The sequence below is a fragment of the Oryctolagus cuniculus genome, chromosome 7 (assembly GCF_051225735.1).
Source record: "Oryctolagus cuniculus isolate XC-2025 breed Fujian yellow rabbit chromosome 7, ASM5122573v1, whole genome shotgun sequence".
Classification (NCBI taxonomy): Eukaryota; Metazoa; Chordata; class Mammalia; order Lagomorpha; family Leporidae; genus Oryctolagus; species Oryctolagus cuniculus.
Genome location: NC_142873.1, coordinates 126859424 through 126879681, shown reverse-complemented (window position 1 = coordinate 126879681; position 20258 = coordinate 126859424). Strand labels below are relative to the sequence as shown.

At 43.9% G+C, this 20258-nt stretch overlaps 2 protein-coding genes across 7 annotated transcripts in view; one reads left to right on the top strand and one right to left on the bottom strand.

The window, feature by feature from the left end:
- The window catches only part of TEX38 (testis expressed 38), a 47358-nt gene that overhangs the window by 4681 nt on the left and 22419 nt on the right, over window positions 1-20258 (top strand). The window contains exon 2 of one of the 4 annotated variants that reach the window (XR_016237372.1): window positions 4658-5719. The exons of 2 other annotated variants lie outside the window; for them this stretch is intronic. The gene's annotated coding sequence lies outside the window, so the exon portion shown is untranslated. Of the gene's footprint in view, window positions 1-4657; window positions 5720-20258 lie in introns of those variants that run through there. One more of the 4 variants, XR_016237373.1, reaches the window with a different exon arrangement.
- The window catches only part of ATPAF1 (ATP synthase mitochondrial F1 complex assembly factor 1), a 44053-nt gene that overhangs the window by 14848 nt on the left and 8947 nt on the right, over window positions 1-20258 (bottom strand). For all 3 annotated transcript variants that reach the window (XM_002715119.6, XM_089337383.1, XM_070078555.2), the window contains exons 3-8: window positions 19973-20023; window positions 19312-19374; window positions 13536-13586; window positions 11301-11348; window positions 5732-5827; window positions 1201-1308 (exon numbers count right to left, since the gene is read on the bottom strand). In XM_002715119.6, coding sequence (XP_002715165.2) covers window positions 1201-1308; window positions 5732-5827; window positions 11301-11348; window positions 13536-13586; window positions 19312-19374; window positions 19973-20023 — 417 coding nt within the window. The remainder of the gene's footprint in view (window positions 1-1200; window positions 1309-5731; window positions 5828-11300; window positions 11349-13535; window positions 13587-19311; window positions 19375-19972; window positions 20024-20258) is intronic.

The following is a 20258-nucleotide window of genomic DNA, read 5'->3' as shown; positions in this document are numbered from 1 at the left end:
TTCCCTGAATCCAAGACTATTTATCTAACTGCTTGTTACTTGAATATTCATCTAACAGACATCTCAAGTTTAACAGTTTGAAAAATAAGCTCCAGATTTTCCTTCTCCAATCTTTTCTATTGGCAATTCCTTATTTCTGGTGAGAATTTTGGGTGACCAACAATTGAGTGTGATGAAAGAGTTTCAGTGGATGGAAAAATGAAAGAGATGGGATGGGACAGTTTCAGAAAAAACAGGAAGTAAAGTCCCCACCGTGTCCTGGGCTTGGGCCTACTGCTGTTGCGGGAGACTAGCTGAATGATATCACTTATTCTTCTCCTCTAAGCAGCTGGTAAGATAAAGCAAAAATATGTGGGTGTTGCTAATGAAAAATATCAGAGGGAAGAGGCTCTCAGGTGCCCACTATTTTGAGTACGTCCTGAGGTTAACCTGTGGCCAACAGATGAGACTGAAATGAGCAAGGACTAGACAAACAGGTTGTGTGGTAATCATAAAACTGCTCCTGGTACCTGGATGTGCAGAGAAGACAATGGGATTCATTAGCTAGGAGCACATGGTTCATGGTCTGTCCTAAGGATTCTCAATTGGAAATGGAAAAAGGAGAAAAAGATATCACTACACATGATGCATGTTATACATGTGTACAGTATGGAAAAGATAAAAATGGAGAATTATTTTAGACTTTGAACTTCTCCCTACACTTAAAAAAGCCATTTACTTGTTCATAGGAGTTTCATCTCCTACTTGAAACTCAAGCCTTGAGGCTTGGATTCAGAATTATGGGATTTCAGACCAGTTTTAAGTATAAATACTGTTAAACTGTATATTATGCAGCTCCCTATAATCAAACATGAATATTTTCCTAACAAAATGCATACTAAAGGGGATTAATAAGGACTATAAATGTCCTACATCCATTTAAGCTATCAAATGAGTTCAAGTCAGGAGATGTTTTGTGACCAAATGAGTATGAAAAACTTTGTTTTCAGAGCTTGTGGATTTCAGAATTGTTAATAAGTGACTGAGAATCTGTACTAACTTCAACTTGTAAGAACCAGAGCAAAACACAATTATTTTCAGCTTTAAAATAAGAAACAATGTACATACAAGTCTATGGAATTTTACCTCATGAGTTTTGAAAAAAGTGTTAATACCATTAAGGGATTAGGTAAATCCAAAGAGGTTAACATTGATTCTTACCAGAAATGTGGAATCCATTTCTGCTGTCATCAGCACAATGCCCTTTTCTTCCTTAAGCTCAGGGTAGTGATATAAAATCAACTGGCTGGCCGCAGCATCCCCTCGGGTCTACAAGAAGGAACACTTATCAAGGCTCAATAAGGTACCACTACAGCAAACTGCAATTTCAAAGCAATACAGAGTCTGGAGGAAATTCTGGCTTGTAACAGCCCCTTGGGTGGCTAGTAGGTTAGTTGGAGGACTGGTATATTGGGGCAAGGTCAGTATTGCAAAGGCATGGTAAAACTGACAGTCTGCTGTGTTATTTGTGTCTTCAATTGGAAAAGATTTGGCTTTTTTCCCAGAAAATGTTTATAGTAGGCAGTGAATCCTTCATTGTAGCCATACATTTAAAAACAAAATGACACGAGCAGCTACCAAATCAAGTTCTAAAGAAAGCAATGTGCCTGCATAATTGTCACTCTAACGGGCCAGTGCATTTCACAGCTGAAATCCACTCCCCTAGGCTGGCTCTGAAGGGTGAGCTCTTTTAAACTATAGCAAGAGCTGGAGTGTCTGTACATGGGCCAGATTTGGAATTTGCAGTTCTAAAATATAATCTGGCTGGGGGAGGAAAGGGAGAAGAAGAATGAAAATACAATCTCATGAAGAATGGTCAGGGCAGTGGTTACTAGACCTCAAATCTAAACTAGGAAGAAAGGCTGGGTTCAGCGCTAACTCCCTATATAGTATAGAGAGAAACTACATTTAAAAAAATTCCTGCATCTCATATTAAAAATTTCAGCAAGAAATTATCAAATAATCTAGCTATTAATTATCGATACCTGGGGCCGGCACCGTGGCTCACTAGGTTAATCCTCCACCTGCGGTGCCGGCATCCCATATGGGCGCCAGGTTCTAGTCCCAGGTGCTCCTCTTCCAGTCCAGCTCTGTTGTGGTCCGGGAAGGCAGTAGAGGATGGCCCAAGTGCTTGAGCCCCTGCACCCACATAGGAGACCAGGAGGCACCTGGCTCCTGGCTTTGGATCGGCATAGCATGGGTGTGGCGGCCATTTAGAGAGTGAACCAACAGAAGGAAGACCTTTCTCTCTGTCTCTCTCATTGTCTATAACTCTACCTGTCAAAAAAAAAAAAAAAAAATCAATACCTAACCACTGCTAGACTGTTCTTAATAGCTCAGCTTCTCAGCTCTTTTTAAAGATTTTATTTATTTGAAAGGCAGTGTGTCAGACAGACAGAGAGAGGGGAAGAGAGAGAGAGAGAGAGAGAGAGAGAGAGAGAGAGAGGGAGAGAGTGAGAAAGAGATTTTCCATCTGCTGGTTCACTCCCCAAAGGGTTGCAACAGTCTGGACTGAGCTAGGCTGAACCTAGGAGCCAGAACCTCCCTCATGGGTGGCAGGGGCCCAAGTACTCAGGCCTTCTTTCACTGCTTTGCCAGGTTCATTAGCACGAGGCTGGATTCAAAGTGGAGCAGCCAGGACTGGAAACAACACTCTGATATATGATGCTGGCACTCTAAGTAGCAGCTTAACCCACTGCATCATAACACCAGCCCCTTCTCAGTTCTTTTTTTTAAGCAATAAGGATGTAGAGTTTTAATGACAATTAATATATATTGCCATTTTTGTTTGTACTCTATTACAATTATTAAAAGTCTATTTTTTGTGGTTAGTAATGCTACATAATAATTCCTCAAACTTGGCCGGCGCCACAGCTCACTAGGCTGATCCTCCGCCTTGCGGTGCTGGCACACCGGGTTCTAGTCCTGGTTGGGGTGCCGGATTCTGTCCCGGTTGCCCCTCTTCCAGGTCAGCTCTCTGCTGTGGCCAGGGAGTGCAGTGGAGGATGGCCCAAGTGCTTGGGCCCTGCACCCCATGGGAGACTAGAAGCACCTGGTTCCTGCCTTTGGATCAGCGTGGTGTGCTGGTCGCAGCGGCCATTGGAGGGTGAACCAACGGCAAAGGAAGACCTTTCTCTCTGTCTGTCTCTCTCTCTCTCTCACTGTCCACTCTGCCTGTCAAAAAAAATTCCTCAAACTTAAAAAAAACTTAAATGAAAATGACATGGGTCCATTAATAAAATAATTTTTGCTGACTCTACAGTAACCTTTTAAAAACAGTTTTGTTGTGTCAAAAATAAAATTAAAATTTTAAAGATGAGTAATACTCCCCCCAAAAAACCTTTTATTTAAGGAATACAACTTCATACATCTCATAATTACAACTTCAGGAACACGGTGATTCTTCCCACCATACCCGCCCTCTCATCCCTCTTCCTCCTCCCACTCCTATTCCCATTCTTTTTTTTAAATTTTTTTGACAGGCAGAGTGGACAGTGAGAGAGACAGAGAGAAAGGTCCTCCCTTGCTGCTGGTCCACCCTCCAATGGCCGGCGCGGCGCAGCCAGCACACCGTGCTGATCTGATGGCAGGAGCCAGGTACTTATCCTGGTCTTCCATGGGGTGCAGGGCCCAAGCACCCAGGCCATCCTCCACTGCACTCCCTGGCCACAGCAGAGAGCTGGCCTGGAAGAGGGGCAACCGGGACAGAATCCGGCTCCTCGACCGGGACTAGAACCCAGTGTGCCGGCGCCGCAAGGTGGAGGATTAGCCTAGTGAGCCATGGTGCCGGCCCCCATTCTTATTTTTAACTAAGATCTATTTTCAATTAACTTTATACACATATGATTAACTCTGTTAAGTAAAGAGTTCAACAAAGAATATATTAAAAAAACCTCAGTTCTCTTGAACACACTTTTTAATTTTTTATTTTTTTATTTTTGACAGGCAGAGTGGACAGAGAGAGAGAGACAGAGAGAAAGGTCTTCCTTTTTGCCGTTGGTTTACCCTCCAATGGCTGCCACGGCCAGCACGCTGCGGCTGGTGCATCGCACTGATCTGAAGCCAGGAGCCGGGTGCTTTTCCTGGTCTCCCATGCGGGTGCATGGCCCAAGTACTTGGGCCATCCTCCACTGCACTCCCTGGCCACAGCAGAGAGCTGGCCTGGAAGAGGGGCAACCGGGACAGAATCCAGCGCCCCGACCGGGACTAGAACCCGGTGTGCCGGCGCTGCAAGGCGGAGGATTAGCCTATTGAGCCACAGCGCCGGCCTTGAACACACTTCTTACAAATCATTTTGATCATAATTCTATCATTACACCCACCATTTTTCTGATAATTCTGTTTCTGGATCTTTCTCCTACACTTGGGTATGGGCTTCATTAGCGTAGGGATTTTGTCTCATAGATTTCCAGTTCCTAGCACAGTTCCCGACACAACCACATAAAGGTTAAGATCATAGACTTTGGTGTCAAACCCAGTTCTATCACTTAGCAGCAGTGTGAGCTAACTTCTTCAAGCCCCCTTTATTCACTGTAAATACAAATAACAGTAACCACCTCATGACACATTTGTGAGGATTAAATTACAAAACGTATCTAAAACATCTGCTACATAATAGGTACCAGATGGCCTAGCGGTTAAGACCCATTCCTGCCTTTTCACCAAGATGGTGCAGAAGGCGAAGAAGGAAGCTCCTGCCCCTCCTAAAGTCGAAGCCAAAGCGAAGGCCTTGAAGGCCAAGAAGGCAGTGCTGAAAGGCGTCCACAGCCACAGAAGATCTGCACTTCCCCCACCTTCCGGCGGCCCAAGACACTACGCCTCCGACAGCAGCCCAGATACCCTCGGAAGAGCGCCCCCAGGAGAAACAAGCTTGACCACTATGCCATCATCAAGTTCCCCCTGACCACGGAGTCGGCCATGAAGAAGATAGAAGACAACAACACACTGGTGTTCATTGTGGATGTCAAGGCCAACAAGCACCAGATCAAACAAGCTGTGAAGAAACTCTATGACATGGATGTGGCCAAAGTCAACACCCTGATCAGCCCTGACGGAGAGAAGAAGGCGTGTGTGCGGCTGGCTCCGGACTATGATGCTCTGGACGTTGCCAACAAAATTGGGATCATCTGAACGAAGTCCAGCTGGCTAATTCTAAATACATGTGTTTTCACCATAAAAAAAAAAAAAAAAAAAGACCCATTCCCACATCAGAGTATGGGGTGAAGTCCAGCACCAGCTCCTGACTCCACCTTCCTATTAATGTAGAACCTGGGAGGCAACTGGGCTCCTGCCACTCACTCAGGAGACTTGGATTGCATTCCTGACTTCAGACATTTGGGGAGTAAGCCAGTGGATGAGAGCTCTATTTCTGCCTCTCAAATAAATTAAAAAATAATAATACTAACTTAGCCATATTTGTTAAGTGAAGTATATACAATAAGTGCTATAGAGGCTCGGCGAAGAGATGAGAGAGAGCCAAAAGTAATCAGAGAAGGTGTTCTGGGTCTTATCTAATTTCTAGGCATTGAGCAGGGCTTAGGAAACTAACTTAACATACCAAGTATGACAACTCATCATTCCCACAGCAAAAACTACAGGAGCTAGTATTCTGTACACCCAATCCTCGGTAAGGCTCCCAGTCTCCAAGGGGTAGGCTGATCCTTCCTCTAGGGGAGGGAAGAAAACCACCTACCTGAATATTTATAAGAGCAGTAAAGTGGAGTTCAGTGCCTGTCCATTGTCCTACAAAGAACTCATAACCTTCCCTTCTTGGTAGTGCACACAGAAACTGTGGGAAACAGACATACAAGGAGGTTGGTGAATAAGTGATGTTATTTGCTCTGAGTTCAAGCACCTCTGTCATTCACTTCATTTCTCAATGTTTGGCTTTTAAAACATTTTGAAGTTATAAAACTAATTTATGATAACATAATACATCTGCATGTGCTTCTCAAGCCACCAAAGCAAGCAAGCATCAGAAATACAATTGGGCATCTCTGTGTACCCTATTGCAATCCCATTCCACAGCGACCATCTCTCCTGCATTTGGTTTCTCATTCCTGGTCAATTTTTACAGTCAATTTTTAATGTATAAGTGTTATAATCTATAAATGTTATAATATAAAAATTATAAATGTTATAATGTATGAATATTAAATGTATAAATAGCACTGTTTGCATGTCTGAAAACTTCACTTTTATCATACCATGTCTTTTGTAAGTTGCTTTTTTTATTTCACATTACGCTTCTGAGATTTATCTGTGTTGATAACTCTGATCCATTAATTTTTTTCATCACCTGGAATCTACTGTAGAAATTTATTGTTCTCGATGACTATTTGAGTCTTTTTCAATTTCTAAACTTTCTAATGTTGCTGAACTAACTTTTGTTCCAATTGCTCTAATCACTTTGTATTCTATCAGCTGAAGCTAATATTGGAGTGCAGCTCTAGACTAACTACCAAGAAACATTAGATTTTTTTTTGAAAAACAATTGAGGAAACTACATTTTATTTAGTCTCAATCATTAAATAGTGCTAGTATTAAAAAACAATACATGATCTTCACTAGAGTGGTGGATTTATTTATTTATTTAAGATTTATTTTATTTGAGAGGTAGAGTTACAGATAGTGAGAGGGATAGACAGAGAGAAAGGTCTTCCTTCCATTGGTTCACTCCCCAGATTGCAGCAACAGCTGGAGATGGGCCAATTCAAAGCCAGGAGCCAGGCGTGTCTTCCCTGTCTCCCAAGTGGGTGCAGGGGCCCAGTGATTGGGCCATCTTCCACTGCTTTCCTAGGCCATAGCACAGAGCTGGATTGGAAGAGGAGCAGCTGGAACTAGAACTGGTGCCCATATGGGACGCCTGAACTGCAGCCAGAGGATTAACCTACTGTGCCACGGCACCAGCCCCAAGAGTGGTAGATTCATGTAAGCCTAGAATTCCATGTTTCTCCTTACTTATATGGCCAAGGTTGATATTTGAGCTCTCCCTTTGAGTTTTTAGATTAGTGAAATTTTTTTCCCTAGTGCTTTAGTAACATAATGTAACCATGACACTACATGATTATACCATCATTTTATTTAGTACAATTTGTAACTGTCAGAACTGAATTATTAAAAAAAAATACTACAGGGGTTGGTATTGTGGCATAGCAGGTAAAGCCACTACCTGGGATGCTGGCACCCCATATGGGCACAGGCCTGAATTCCAGCTGCTCCACTTCTGATCCAGCTCCCCGCTAATGGCCCAGGTGCCTGGGCCCCTGCTACCCACCTGGGAGACCCAGATGAAGCTCCAGGCTTTGGCTTGGTCCAGCCCTGGTTGCTGCTGCAATGCAGGGCATAAACCAGGGACGGAAGAACTCTCTCTTTGCAACTCTGACCCTTAAACAAACAAATCTTCTTTAATTTAATTAGTTTTTAACAGATTGAATATAGTTCATAAACACAATTCTAAGAATATAATGATACTCCCTTCCTCCCTACTTCCCCCTCTCCCTTTTCTTCTTTTTAGTTTTTGAGATAATATCTTTTAAATTTATATTACAGTAAAAAAGGTTTAATGCTTCACCAAATAAGAAGTTTAACAAGTGAAAAGCAAAAAACCTAGTTTGGTGAGAATACAGACAACAGCTACAAACAATAGTTGAATAAAAAATGACATTTTACCCTTATATAATAAATTTTAAAGTAATCACAGATCTATTTTGATTTAGTTTTTATATGTAGTGTAAGGTTAAAGGTAGATTTTTTTTTTAAGATTTATTTATTTGAAAGTCAGAGTTACACACAAAGAGAAGGAGAGGCAGAGAGAGAGAGAGAGAGAGAGAGAGGTCTTCCATCCACTGGCTCACTTCCCAGTTGTCCGCAACGGTCGGAAGCTCTGCTGATCTGAAGCCAGGAGCCAGGAGCTTCTTTCATGTCTCCCACGCGGGTGCAGGGGCCCAAGGACTTGAGCTATCTTGTACAGCTTTCCCAGGCCATAGCAAAGAGCTGGATCAGAAGTGGAGCAGCCGGGTCTCGAACCAGCGCCCATATGGGATGCTGGTGCTTCAGGCCAAGGCGTTAACCCATTGTGCCATAGTGCCGGCCCCAGGTAGATTTACTTTTTAAGCACATAGATAGCCAATGGCTTTAGCACCACTTATTGAAAAGATTATCCTTTCCCCATTTAATCACCCTGGCACCGTGTTGAAAGACAACCAACCAATGTATGTTGGTCTGCTTCTGCACTCTGTTCCATTGATCTATATTTCTATTTTTATGCCAATACAACACTGTTTTCCTTACTATATCTTTTATAATAAAATCAGAAAAAATAAGTCCTCTAACTTTATTCTTTTTTGAAATTGTTTTAGCTATTCCAGGTCCTCTGGAATCAAATAAAATTTTAAAACTAGCTTGTCAAAACTGCCCACTGAAATTTTGATTGAGATTTTTTTTTTTTTTTTGGACAGAGTGGACAGTGAGAGAGAGAGACAGAGAGAAAGGTCTTCCTTTTCCATTGGTTCATCCCACAATGGCCGCTGCAGCCGGTGCACTGAGCTGATCTGAAGCCAGGAGCCAGGTGCTTTTCCTGGTCTCCCATGGGGTGCAGGGCCCAAGGACTTGAGCCATCCTCCACTGCACTCCCTGGCCATAGCAGAGAGCTGGCCTGGAAGAGGGGCAACCGGGACAGAATCCGGCGCCTGACCGGGACTAGAACCCGGGTGCTGGCGCCGCAGGCAGAGGATTAGACTAGTGAGCCATGGCGCCGGCCGAGATCGTATTCTAAGTAGAGATTAATTTGGGAAGAACTGATATCTTAATAATTCTGAGTCATCCAATCCATGAAATGGTATATTTTTCCATTTACTTAGTATTCTTTATTTCCTGTCAGCAGTGTTTGGAAATTTTCTCGAAAACCCCAGTAAGCATTAGTGACACCATGTCCACTAGTCTACCTCACCCATTCTCTTTCTCATAGCCTTTACTGGAGCTCATTTCTCCAGCAACAATCTCATAACTTCTTTTAGGTACGTATTACCAGGATAGCATGGCTAAAACTACGAAAACTGGCCCCCAAAACAGGGTCTTCCAATGGGCACTTTTCTGATAGATAAGCCCTATAATAGAGGGGCAGGCATTTGGACAGTGGTTTAGCCACTGGTTAGCACACCTGCGTACCCTACTGGAATGCCTAGATCCAGTGTCTGCCTCCATCTCCTGCCTAACTTCCTGCCAGCTCCTGAGGGGCCAGTGGTGCTGGTTCAAGGATTTTGATTCCTGCCACCCACTGGGAGACCTAGGTTGAATTCCTGGCTCCTGTCTGTGGTCTCCCTTCACCTTTCCTCAAAATCTCCAGCCATTGTGGGCATTTGGGGAGTGAATAGGAGCTTTCTCTCTTTCTCTCAACTGAATAATTAAAAAAAAATCAGGGACATTTAGGGCTGCTGCCTGGGGTACCAGCATCCCTCATGGGTGCCAGTTTGAGTCCTGGCTGCTCTACTTCTGATCCAGCTCCCCACTAATGCTCCTGGGAAGGCAGTGGAGGATGGCCTCTGCACCCACGTGAGAGACCTGGAAGAAGCTCCTGGCTCCACACTGGCCCAGGTTCAGCCATTGCAGCCATTTGGGGAGTGAACCAGCAGATGGAAGACCTCTCCCTCTGTCTCTATAACTCTGCCTTTCAAGTAAATAAATAAATCTTTTTCTAAAAGAAATTAGGGACATTTGAGATAGTAGTTAGGATGTCACTTGGGGGGCTGTTGATGTGGCATAGTGGGTAAAGCCCCAGCCTGTAGTGCGAGCATCCCATGTGGTTGCTGGTTCAAGTCCCAGCTGCTCTACTTCCGATCCAGCTCTCTGCTATGGCCTGGGAAAGCAGTAGAAGATGGCCCAAGTCCTTGGGCCCCTGCACCCACATGGGAAACCCAAAAGAAGCTCCTGGCATCAGATGGCACGTTGTGACCATCTGGGGAGTGAGCCAGTGGGTAGAAGACCTCCCTCTCTCTGCCTCTCAAAAAAAAAAAAAAAGGAATTTGGAATTAGAAAAAGTACCAGCATTCAAATCCAGGCACTCCAATATAGAATGTGGACATGCCAGATGATGTCTTTTTTTTTTTTTTTTAAAGCTTCTTCTTCTTTTTTAAAAGATTTATTTATTTATTGAAAGTTAGAGTTACACAGAGAGAGGAGAGGCAGAGACAGAGAGAGAGGTCTTCCATCCTATGGTTCATTCCCCAATTGGCCGCAATGGCCAGAGCTGCGCCGAGCCGAGGCCAGGAGCCAGGAGCTTCTTCCAGGTCTCCCACACAGGTGCAGGGGCCCAAGGACTTGGGCCATCTTGTACTGCTTTCCCAGGCCATAACAGAGAGCTGGATTGGAAGTGGAGCATCCAGGTCTCGAACTGGTGTACATATGGGATGCCGGTGCTTCAGGCCAGGGCATTAACATGCAGTGGCACAGCGCTAGCCCCAAAAGCTTCTTGTTAATGTACACTAGTGGGGGGGGGGGGTGCTGTGGCGCAGCAGGTTAATGTCCTGGCCTGAAGCGTCGGCATCCCATATGGGCACCGGTTCCAGACTTGGCTGCTCCTTTTCCAATCCAGCTTTCTGCTGTGGCCTGCGAAAGTAGTGGAAGATGGCACAAGTCTTTGGGCCTCTGCACCTGCGTGGGAGACACAAAAGAAGCTCCTGGCTCCTGGCTTCAGATCAGCACAGCTCTGGCTGTTGCGGACAACTGGGGAGTGAACCAGTGGATGGAAGACCTCTCTCTCTCTCTCTGCCTCTCCTTCTCTTTCTGTGTTACTCTTTCAAATAAATAAATAAGTCACAAAAAAATGTACACTAGCGGGAGGGCAGGTGATGACTCAATTAGCTGAGTCCCTGACACCCACCTGGGAGGCTTAGATTAAGTTCCTGGCTCCCAGCTTTGGCCTGGCTCAGCTTCAGCTGTTGCAGGCAGGCATCTGGGAAAAGAACCTGCAGATGTGAGCATTTTTCCTTTCTGTCTTTGAAATAAATAACTCTTTTTTAAAATGATCTACATTAGAAAGGGCAGAGATGTGGTAGCCAGCTAAAAAGGAGCTTTCTGGGCCAAACACTTATAACTTTATAAGGCTGAAAAACTCACTTACCCATACAACAACATGTGAGCATCTTTCTTAAATAAATAGAGCTCTGTAATGTGAGAGTGTACGGAATACGAGAGGACTGGTTGGAAACATTCTTGTTTGGCAGTACTGATAAACAATGTTTATATGGTCACCAGATACTTACTGTTGGACAGGATTGAGCCCGGTTCCAGATCAAATCAAATTTCTCTTTCTGTAAGTTGGAAAAGAAAAAAATTAACTCACAAGCAGGAAAATACAAAAAGCTACAATCACATTTAAATTGACCAAGACTGAACTGCAGAACTGTAATACCACCAAAATAATCTTTACTGTTCTATCATTTTCAAATCATTCATATGACAGAAAGATAGGAAAACCCAGTCTTATGCTTTGCTGTTCATTGTCAGAATTATGTTGAAGAAGAGGTACTTCAAAGCTCTGAACTATTCGGGGAACTCTGACAAGTGGCAGAGGCATTAGGTCACTAAGTCAGTCTGAGGGAGACCTGCGGAGGCCTGTTCAAAAAATGAATTAGTATCAGAGATCTACATTCATGAAAGGTATAAATTTTTTGGCTGCTAAACTTAAGATGGGTAAGGGTGTATATGTCTAAGAGGTTAAAAAAAAGATAGGAGTTGGTGCAACAGGTTAAGCTGCCACTTAGAATGCTGGCATCCTGTCTCTGAGTGCCAATTTGAGCCCCAGTGGCTCTACTTTCAGTCCAGCTTCCTGCTAATGTACCTGGGAAGGCAGCAGAAGATGGCCCAAGTGCTTGGGCCTCTGCACCCACCTGGGAGACCCAGATGGAGTTCCTGGATCCTGGCTTCAGCCTGGCCAAGCTCTAGCTATTGTAGCCATTTTGGGAGTGAACCAGTGATAGAAAATCCCTCTCTTTCTCTGACTCTGCCTTTCAAACAAATAAATTAAAAAAAACCAGTGATGGGGCCGGAACTGTAGGTTCATCCTCTGCCTGCATTGCTGGCATCCCACTTGGGCACTGGGTTCTAGTTCCAGCTGCTCCTCTTCCAATCCAGCTCTCTGCTATGGCCTGGGAAAGCAGTAGAAGATGGCCCAAATGCTTGGGCCCCTGCACTCACGTGGGAGACCAGGAAGAAGCTCCTGGCTTCAGATCGGCTCATCTCTGGCCGTTACAGCCAGTTGGGGAGTGAACCAATGGAAGGAAGACCTTTCTGTCTGTCTCTTCCTCTCACTGTAATTCTACCTCTCAAAAAAAAAAAAAAAAAAAAAAAAAAAAAAAAAAAAAACCAAACAGGGCTGGCGCTGCGGCTCACTAGGCTAATCCTCCGACTGCGGTGCTGGCACCCCAGGTTCTAGTCCTGGTCGGGGCGCCGGATTCTGTCCTGGTTGCTCCTCTTCCAGGCCAGCTCTCTGCTGTGGCCCAGAAGGGCAGTGGGGGATTGCCCAGGTGCTTGGGCCTTGTACCCGCATGAGAGACCATGGGGAAGCACCTGGTTCCTGATTGGTGCAGCACCAGCCGTAGCGGCCATTTTGGGGGTGAACCAACGGAAAAGGAAGACCTTTCTCTTTGTCTCTGTCTCTCTAACTGCCTGTCAAAACAAAACAAAACAAAGCAACAACAATAACAACAAAAAACCAGTGATACCATCATAACAACCAAAAGACCTGACTTTTTCTACCCACATGTTTTATTCCTTAGAGTTAATCATAAAAGTTCAGTATATATTTGTATGCTTGATATAAATTTAACCTAAGCCATTTCCTCTTCAGAGAAGAACAATGAAAGATTAGTTTAATTTTTCAAATTCCAATACTTCAAACGCTTTCTTATGGTGGAGGTGAACAGGATATTAAGCCTGAGAAGCCAGCAGCATCCCCTCCCAGTCACAAACCTTAATGGTCAGGCAATGACTGGCAACCAACTCCAAGACAGCAATTCTAGGAAGAGGAAAACCCAAGAAAATGCCACTTGATAAGGGGCAACACCAGAGAAAGGAGAAGGCTCCAGGTTAGCTCTGGTATAGGTCCCTTTATAGACAAAAAGAAAGAAAGCTATGTTAGAGACGCTGTCTTAAATTCCAACAGCCTGTTTGGAAAACAGGGCTCCCCCCTCCAAAAAAAAAACAAAAAACAAAAAGCACCTGGAAATTATTCACCACATGAACTTACACCATGCTCTGCTGTCAGAGACTTGACTCAGAGACATTTCTAAACCAGAAAGAGGGAAAGCAAGAGCCATAAATATAGCATATGAAGCCTCCAACCTTTGGTACTTAGGGCATAATAAAAACCTTCAGAGCTGTGAAACCCAAGTTCTCAAGAGGCAATAAACACAGGAAAAGTAAAGGAACTGCCAGCTAAGGTTGGAGTACTAAACTCCATGCTGCAACACTTTCATTTTCCCCTCCAAACTACTTACAGGAATAACTGCAAAGACCGTATCTTTCGCTGCAAAATACTGCTGCCAAATCTGTAAAACAAGAGGCGGTGTCTGTGACAGGCAGGTAATCTGTAACCCGTACCAAGAAATGCTGACAGCTTTCTCTGCTCAGAGTAGAGTCATATTTGATACTGGGGAAGAAAAACCCAACACAACGCTTTCATTACTAGTACATGATTAGAAAGATCTAATACCATATACTCTTCTGGATGATTAAACTCTAACTCTTAATAACATATTCCTGTCAGAGAAACTGATTCTATGACCTTTTTAATCATTCTCAATATGTGCCTGGTGTGTGATAAGACAACCTTTTTTCCCCCCATATCTTGCCTCTTCCCTCCCCAGCCAGCTGTGGGCCTTCTGAGTGAGGGAGGGCACTGTCAGTAAAGTACAGGGTCTGTAGTCAGGTGGACCTGTATGCAAATCCCAGCTCTATTAGGTGCTACCTTGGGCAAATTATTAAGATGCCCCAAATAACATCAACAAAACAGCAATAGTCAACTTCACAGGACTGTCAGGAAGACTAGCTGAAATAATGCAGTCTTACGCTTAGCACAGTGCTTGGAACAAACACTACAAATACTGTTAGCTTTATTCGCTAATATCACAATCCTATAGGCAGCTTTTCAGATCTTGCTTCCAGAATGTCTTTCATAAGAGGAAGAGATAAGAGTGTGTTGGAGCAGACTATGGTACATACTAATCAGAAGTCCTAACTGTTTGGCACCAAAGAACAAGCAGGTCACATTTTGACTCTTATGATGTAAATATCAAAAGGTAAGGAATAAAAATTTATAAGAAATTAAAAACAGGAAAAGGACAGAAATGTTCCTAGTTCTACCACCCTAACAGAATCATTATTATTTCTGATGTGTCTGTTTCCAATGCATATTAATAGTATTTTTCTTAGACACAGATATAGCCTATTGTGGTATTGTGTCTTGCTTTTTATATCATTTCACATATCATATGCATATTCTGTGTTCATATTTTTTAGTACCATTATTTTGCCTTTTCACAAAAAAGTGTCACTTCCCACCTCTGATCCCCAAACTCTTCTTGTTGCTGAAGCTGAATTTATATCACTCTCCTTCCACGCAGTCTCCCTTGACCATTTCAGTCAGAAGATTTGCTATGGATTGCTTTTGTACTTTATACTTCTCTAAAGATGCCTAGGATATGCCATTTCATAATAAAGTCCATTTCCAAATGGATCCATCTCCCTCACTACTTTGCAAGTTCCCTGTAGGTACGGTGTCTGCATGTGTTTCAACGTCTTGCAACACTAAAAGTGTTCAGACATGCTTGTTGAGTGATAGATGACTGTGACATCGTAAGAAATATTTATTTGGTCTCTGCTCTGGTTTCTTTTAGGTGCTTTTTTTTTTTTTTTTTTTGACAGGCAGAGTGGACAGTGAGAGAGAGAGACAGAGAGAAAGGTCTTCCTTTTGCCGTTGGTTCACCCTCCAATGGCCGCTGCGGCCGGCGCGTTGCGGCCGGCGCACCGCGCTGATCCGATGGCAGGAGCCAGGAGCCAGGTGCTTTTCCTGGTCTCCCATGGGGTGCAGGGCCCAAGCACCTGGGCCATCCTCCACTGCACTCCCTGGCCACAGCAGAGGGCTGGCCTGGAAGAGGGGCAACCGGGACAGAATCCGGCGCCCCGACCGGGACTAGAACCCGGTGTGCCAGCGCCGCTAGGCGGAGGATTAGCCTAGTGAGCCGCGGCGCCGGCCTCTTTTAGGTGCTTTTAAAAGAGACACTTAGGGTGGCACAATGGCGTAGTGGGTAAAGCTGCCAACTTCAGTGCTGGCATCCCATATGGGTGCCGGTTCGAGTCCTGCTCCACTTCCTTTTTTTTAAATTTCCAAATTCTGCTCTGTAAGAGTTCATATACTTTTGTTAAAAAGACATTTATTTTTAAAGATTTATTTGAAAGTCAGAGTTACACAGAGAAGAGGACAGGCAGAGAGAGAGAGAGAGAAGTCTTTTTATTTATTTATTCAAAAGTCAGAGTTACACAAGAGAGGAGAGGCAGAGAGAGAGGGGGGGAGAGAGAGAGAGATTGATTGATTCCATCTGTTGGTTCACTCCCCAGTTGGCTGCAACAGCTGGAGCTGTGCCGATCTGAAGCTAGGAGCCAGGAGCCTTTTCCAGGTTTCCCACATGGGTGCAGGGGCCCAAGGACCTCAGCCATCTTCCACCGCTTTCCCAGGCCATAGCAAAGAGCTGGACTGGAAGTGGAGCAGCCCGGACTTGAACCAGCACCCATATGGGATGCCAGCACTGCAGGCAGCGGCTTTACCCTCTACACCACAGCACTGGCCTGAGCTGCACTTTTGATCTTGCTCTCCACCATGGCCTGGGAAAGCAGTAGAAGATGGCCCAAGTGCTTGGGCCCCCTGCACCTGGGTGGGAGACCCAGAAGAAGCTCCTAGCTCCTGGTTCCTGGCTTTGGATAAGCCCAGTTCCTGCTATTGCAGCCATTTGGGGAGTGAACCAGCGGGTAAAAGACCCCCCACCCTGTGCTTCTCCTCTCTGTAACTCTTTCAAATAAATTTTTAAAAAATCAATAAATGTTAAAAAAAAAAAAGAGGCACTTAGCCCAGGTTGGGGAAGAATGACAGAGGAAGGGACACTTGAGCTGTATTCCGAATAGAAAGATGAACAGGCAGGGCAGGAGGAGATAATGACACATGTTTTAAGCCAAGAATAACATTAGCAAAGGCACAAAAGTCAGCATAACACAACCAAAGTGACACCTGAGTGAGCTGATGTTGAAGAACAGGTCCCCCTTTTTTAGAGTTGCTCCATTTTGTAAACATACTCATTGAAATGTGGAGTTCCAGGGGCAAGGGTTTGGTAGTGGTTAAGATGCTGCTTGGGACGCCTGTATCCTATATCAGAGTCTGGGTTCAGGTCACAGGTCTGCTTCCAATTCTAGCTTCCTGCTAATGCACACCCAGGGCAGTAGCAAGTGATGGCCCAAGGACTTGGGTTCCTGCTACCCACATGGGAGACCTGAATTGAGTTCCAGGCTCCTGGTTTGGCCTGGCCCAGCTCGGGTTCTTACAAGTATTTGAGGAATAAATCAACAGTCAAAAGACCTATCTTCCTCTCTGCTTTTGCTTTTCAAATAAATGAGTTAAAAAAAAAAAAGAAAAGAAAAGCTCCAGCTGAGGACACTAATTAAAGTGTGACCTATGTAACTAATACAAAGCACAAAAGGACTATTACTTTTTAGGACCTAGGCAAACCACCACTGCAGCCTAAGGTGGCTTGTTATTTTAAAGGATGTCTAAATATGGTCTTCTCATTTTAAAGACAGCATATTCTGATTAATTTATAATACAACATTAGCAGACAGCTTATAAATAAACACTGACATTTATAAGACTGATAGGTATTTCTTAATGTAATATAGCTGACTAGTTACTCAAAAATTATTTTGGGGGCCAGTGTTATGGCATAGAAGGTAAAGCCACAGCCCGTGATACTGGCATGGTATCCCATATGGGTGCCAGTTTGTTTCCCAGCTGCTCCACTTCTGATCCAGATCCCTGCTAATGGCCTGGGAAAGCAGCAGAAGATGGCCCAGGTATCTGGGCCCCTGCCACCCTCATGGGAGAACCAGATGAAGTTCCTGGCTCCTGGCTTCAGCCTGGCCCAGCCTTGGCTATTGAGGCCATTTGAGGAGTAAACCAGTGGATGGAAGATCTCTCTTTCCTCTAACTCTACCTTTCAAATAAATAAATCTTAAAAAAATATTTCAATGAGCATACATTTTTTAGGTCTAAGTAACACTTGTCATATGACCTCCTGGGCCTGGCCTGTCTCTCATCTAAGACAACATGCTTGGTGTCTATGCCCCTGGCACTTCTTCTCAAAGGCCCTGAGTTCTCCCTGAGACTTTGTGTAAGCCTGTCTTACCAAAATTTAGAGCACTGTTTTGACCTTATTTGTGTTTGTGTTCATTCTTCCACTAGGCTAAAACTCCTTGAGGGTAGAGGGTTTTGTCTGGCACACAGCTGACATTTAATGGGTATAGAATAAACACTCACAAAAATAAATGATATAGCAACCAAAGGAAACCCGTGGCAACTGGTTTCACTTCCTGTATGCGTATATGACAGAGTCAAACAGACACAGGTCTGAGACCTAGCTCTACCACTGACTCAAGTACTTAATCTCTTTAACTTTCAGTTCTTCAAATAAACTGGGAAACAACAGCATCTACTTCACAGGGTAGTAATGAGAATTAATGAAGTAATATATGAAGCACTAAGCATAGATACCTGATACACAGGATGCTGCGTTTAATATTATTGTGATCCTCTCAGGATACCTCAAATAATTCATGGAGCAATAAAGAGTGCCAATAAACAGCTAACTACAGTCTACTGAGAGGAAAGAATCACAGACATGAAAATGTAAATAGCAACGCAAACCAAGATACATGGAAAGGCCAAACAGGAAGGAGAGACTGCGCTTGGAAGGAAGGTGTCCAGGAAGCTTCCTCAGAAAGTCTTAATGACAGTGGACTATGAAGATCAAGAAATGGAATATGAGAAGTCACTGAACATTTTTTAGCAAGTTCCTTATTTTTATTCATTTATTTAAAAATATAAAGATAGCACTTACTTGTGGGGAGCAACCCGGACTAGACTAAGTTACTGGAATTAAGACTTATTCTATGCATCTGCTCTCCCACAATATGGCGCTGGGAGAGAAGAAAACAGCTTCTACACAGCTGCCTCCAGTTCAGCCAATAAACTGTAGGACTTGCTCCTGATTGGAGGAGAGCAGCGTACTCGGCGTGTGGGCAGCCAAGTTAGGATTGGCAGAGGAGGACTATAAAGGAGGAGAGAGACGGCATGCACCAGGAACATCTAAGGGGAACATCTAAGGGGAACACCTGTGCAGCCCCCGAGAGAGCCGGCCGGCGGTGTGCCGCTCCCCTGTGGAAGTGGGGAATGTGGCAGGGGGAACCGCCCTTCCACGGAGGTGGAAGGGACAGTAGCCAACCCCGGAAGAACCAGCAGCAAACCTGGGGAGGGCCGAGCAGACGAAAGAACAGCGCAGGGTCCTGTGTCGTTCCTCCACGAAGAGGGGGAGCGACACTTACTTTGTGCCAGGCACTGTTCTAAGTGCTCTGCAAATGTTAACACTCTTAATCTTCTAAATAACCCTAGGAGGTTAAGTATTATTATTATCTCCACTTTACAGTAGAAAACCCAAGGCCCGCAGAGGTTAATTAACTTGTCCAAGTTATAAACGAGTAAGTGGCTGAATTAGGACTTAAAACTGACAGTGTGGTTCTCCAGTCTGTTTTTAATGAGCATGTTATGCTTCTCTTAATGAAAGCAAAACTTTAAGAGGACTTAGCTGGTGAGGATGTGATAGGGAGAGTGGCAGAAATGGGAACAGGAGGAATGGGAGTGGGGATGTCTACTTGGAAAGGTTGATAGGAAGGAATCCAGGTATAAAGTACTGATGATTTAAAGTAGGATGCAGGAAATAGGAATGGAAATGAAAGGAGAAACACAAGTTGATTAGACATACATGAGCAAGGCTGAGAAACACAGGTTTTCTCATTTCACTGTTTTTCATGTAATTCATCACTTTTGTCATTTCTTTTACTACCTTTCATTTTGGCTACAGAAAGGTGTCAGAAAATATATGCTGTCTTCCCTCAGATTTGATTCAGAAAACACACATTTTTCACAAGTTCTGCAAACCCATTTTCATCGATTACCTGTTTTATTTCTTCTGCAGTTTTTTCTTTAACCATCTCAATGTTAAAGATTGAACTGAGAGTCTTGAAAAAGAAAATAAAAAAGCAATTAATAGCTATAAAAAAACAAAACAAAACAGCTTAACTCTACCTCTAAGCCCTGTGACAAACAGTATGTTAGGTAGCTGAGTAAGCAGAGAACAAGTATAGGACAAACTCAGAGACAGTGAGCCCCCAAGCCCAGGCAGGTTTTCACAGTTCTATTCCCGGGGAGTATCTATTAGTCACTCTGTACTTTCCCAAGTATTTCACTGTCACCCATGAGTCCCAAAGCATTTTGCAGCTAGGAGGAGAAATCTTTGTTATTTTTTAACTTAGCAGCTATTCTACTAGGGGTAGCAAATTAAATGATAGACTAAACATGCTTTATTTGACTTTCTAAATTGCTCCCTGTACAAGGATGGAGTGTTACTGCATTTCCTCCAGGACTCCCAAGACCCACACTTTTGCTGGGGGTTACAACAAGAACACAAAAATTCATAGAAATATTGCTCATCTCTACAGCTGGAAAATCACAATACACAAAATCACTAAGCTGCAGCAAATGTGTTCAAATTTGCAGCCTCTCGTTCCAGCTGTCCCATATGACGCCAGACTTGGATTTGTTTAATTAGAAACTTACCTTGTCTTTTGTGAATCCTCTACTCACAGGCTGCTTCCCCAAGGCATCTGCCTAAAATATATGATGAGACAGGATATTAATATACACTTTACTCATATGAAAAACACCACCAAGCTAGACAAGGTGCCCAGTCTCATTAATTTTGCATTTGAGAACTTCCTTCTGTCCATTCTACAGTGACTGTGCACACTGTTTTAAGGGCTACTGTTTGAGGCCACTTTTCTTTGATTGAGATTCGGAGCTGCAGAGATAGGGATCTGTCAGTAACTACCAGCTGTTAGTACCG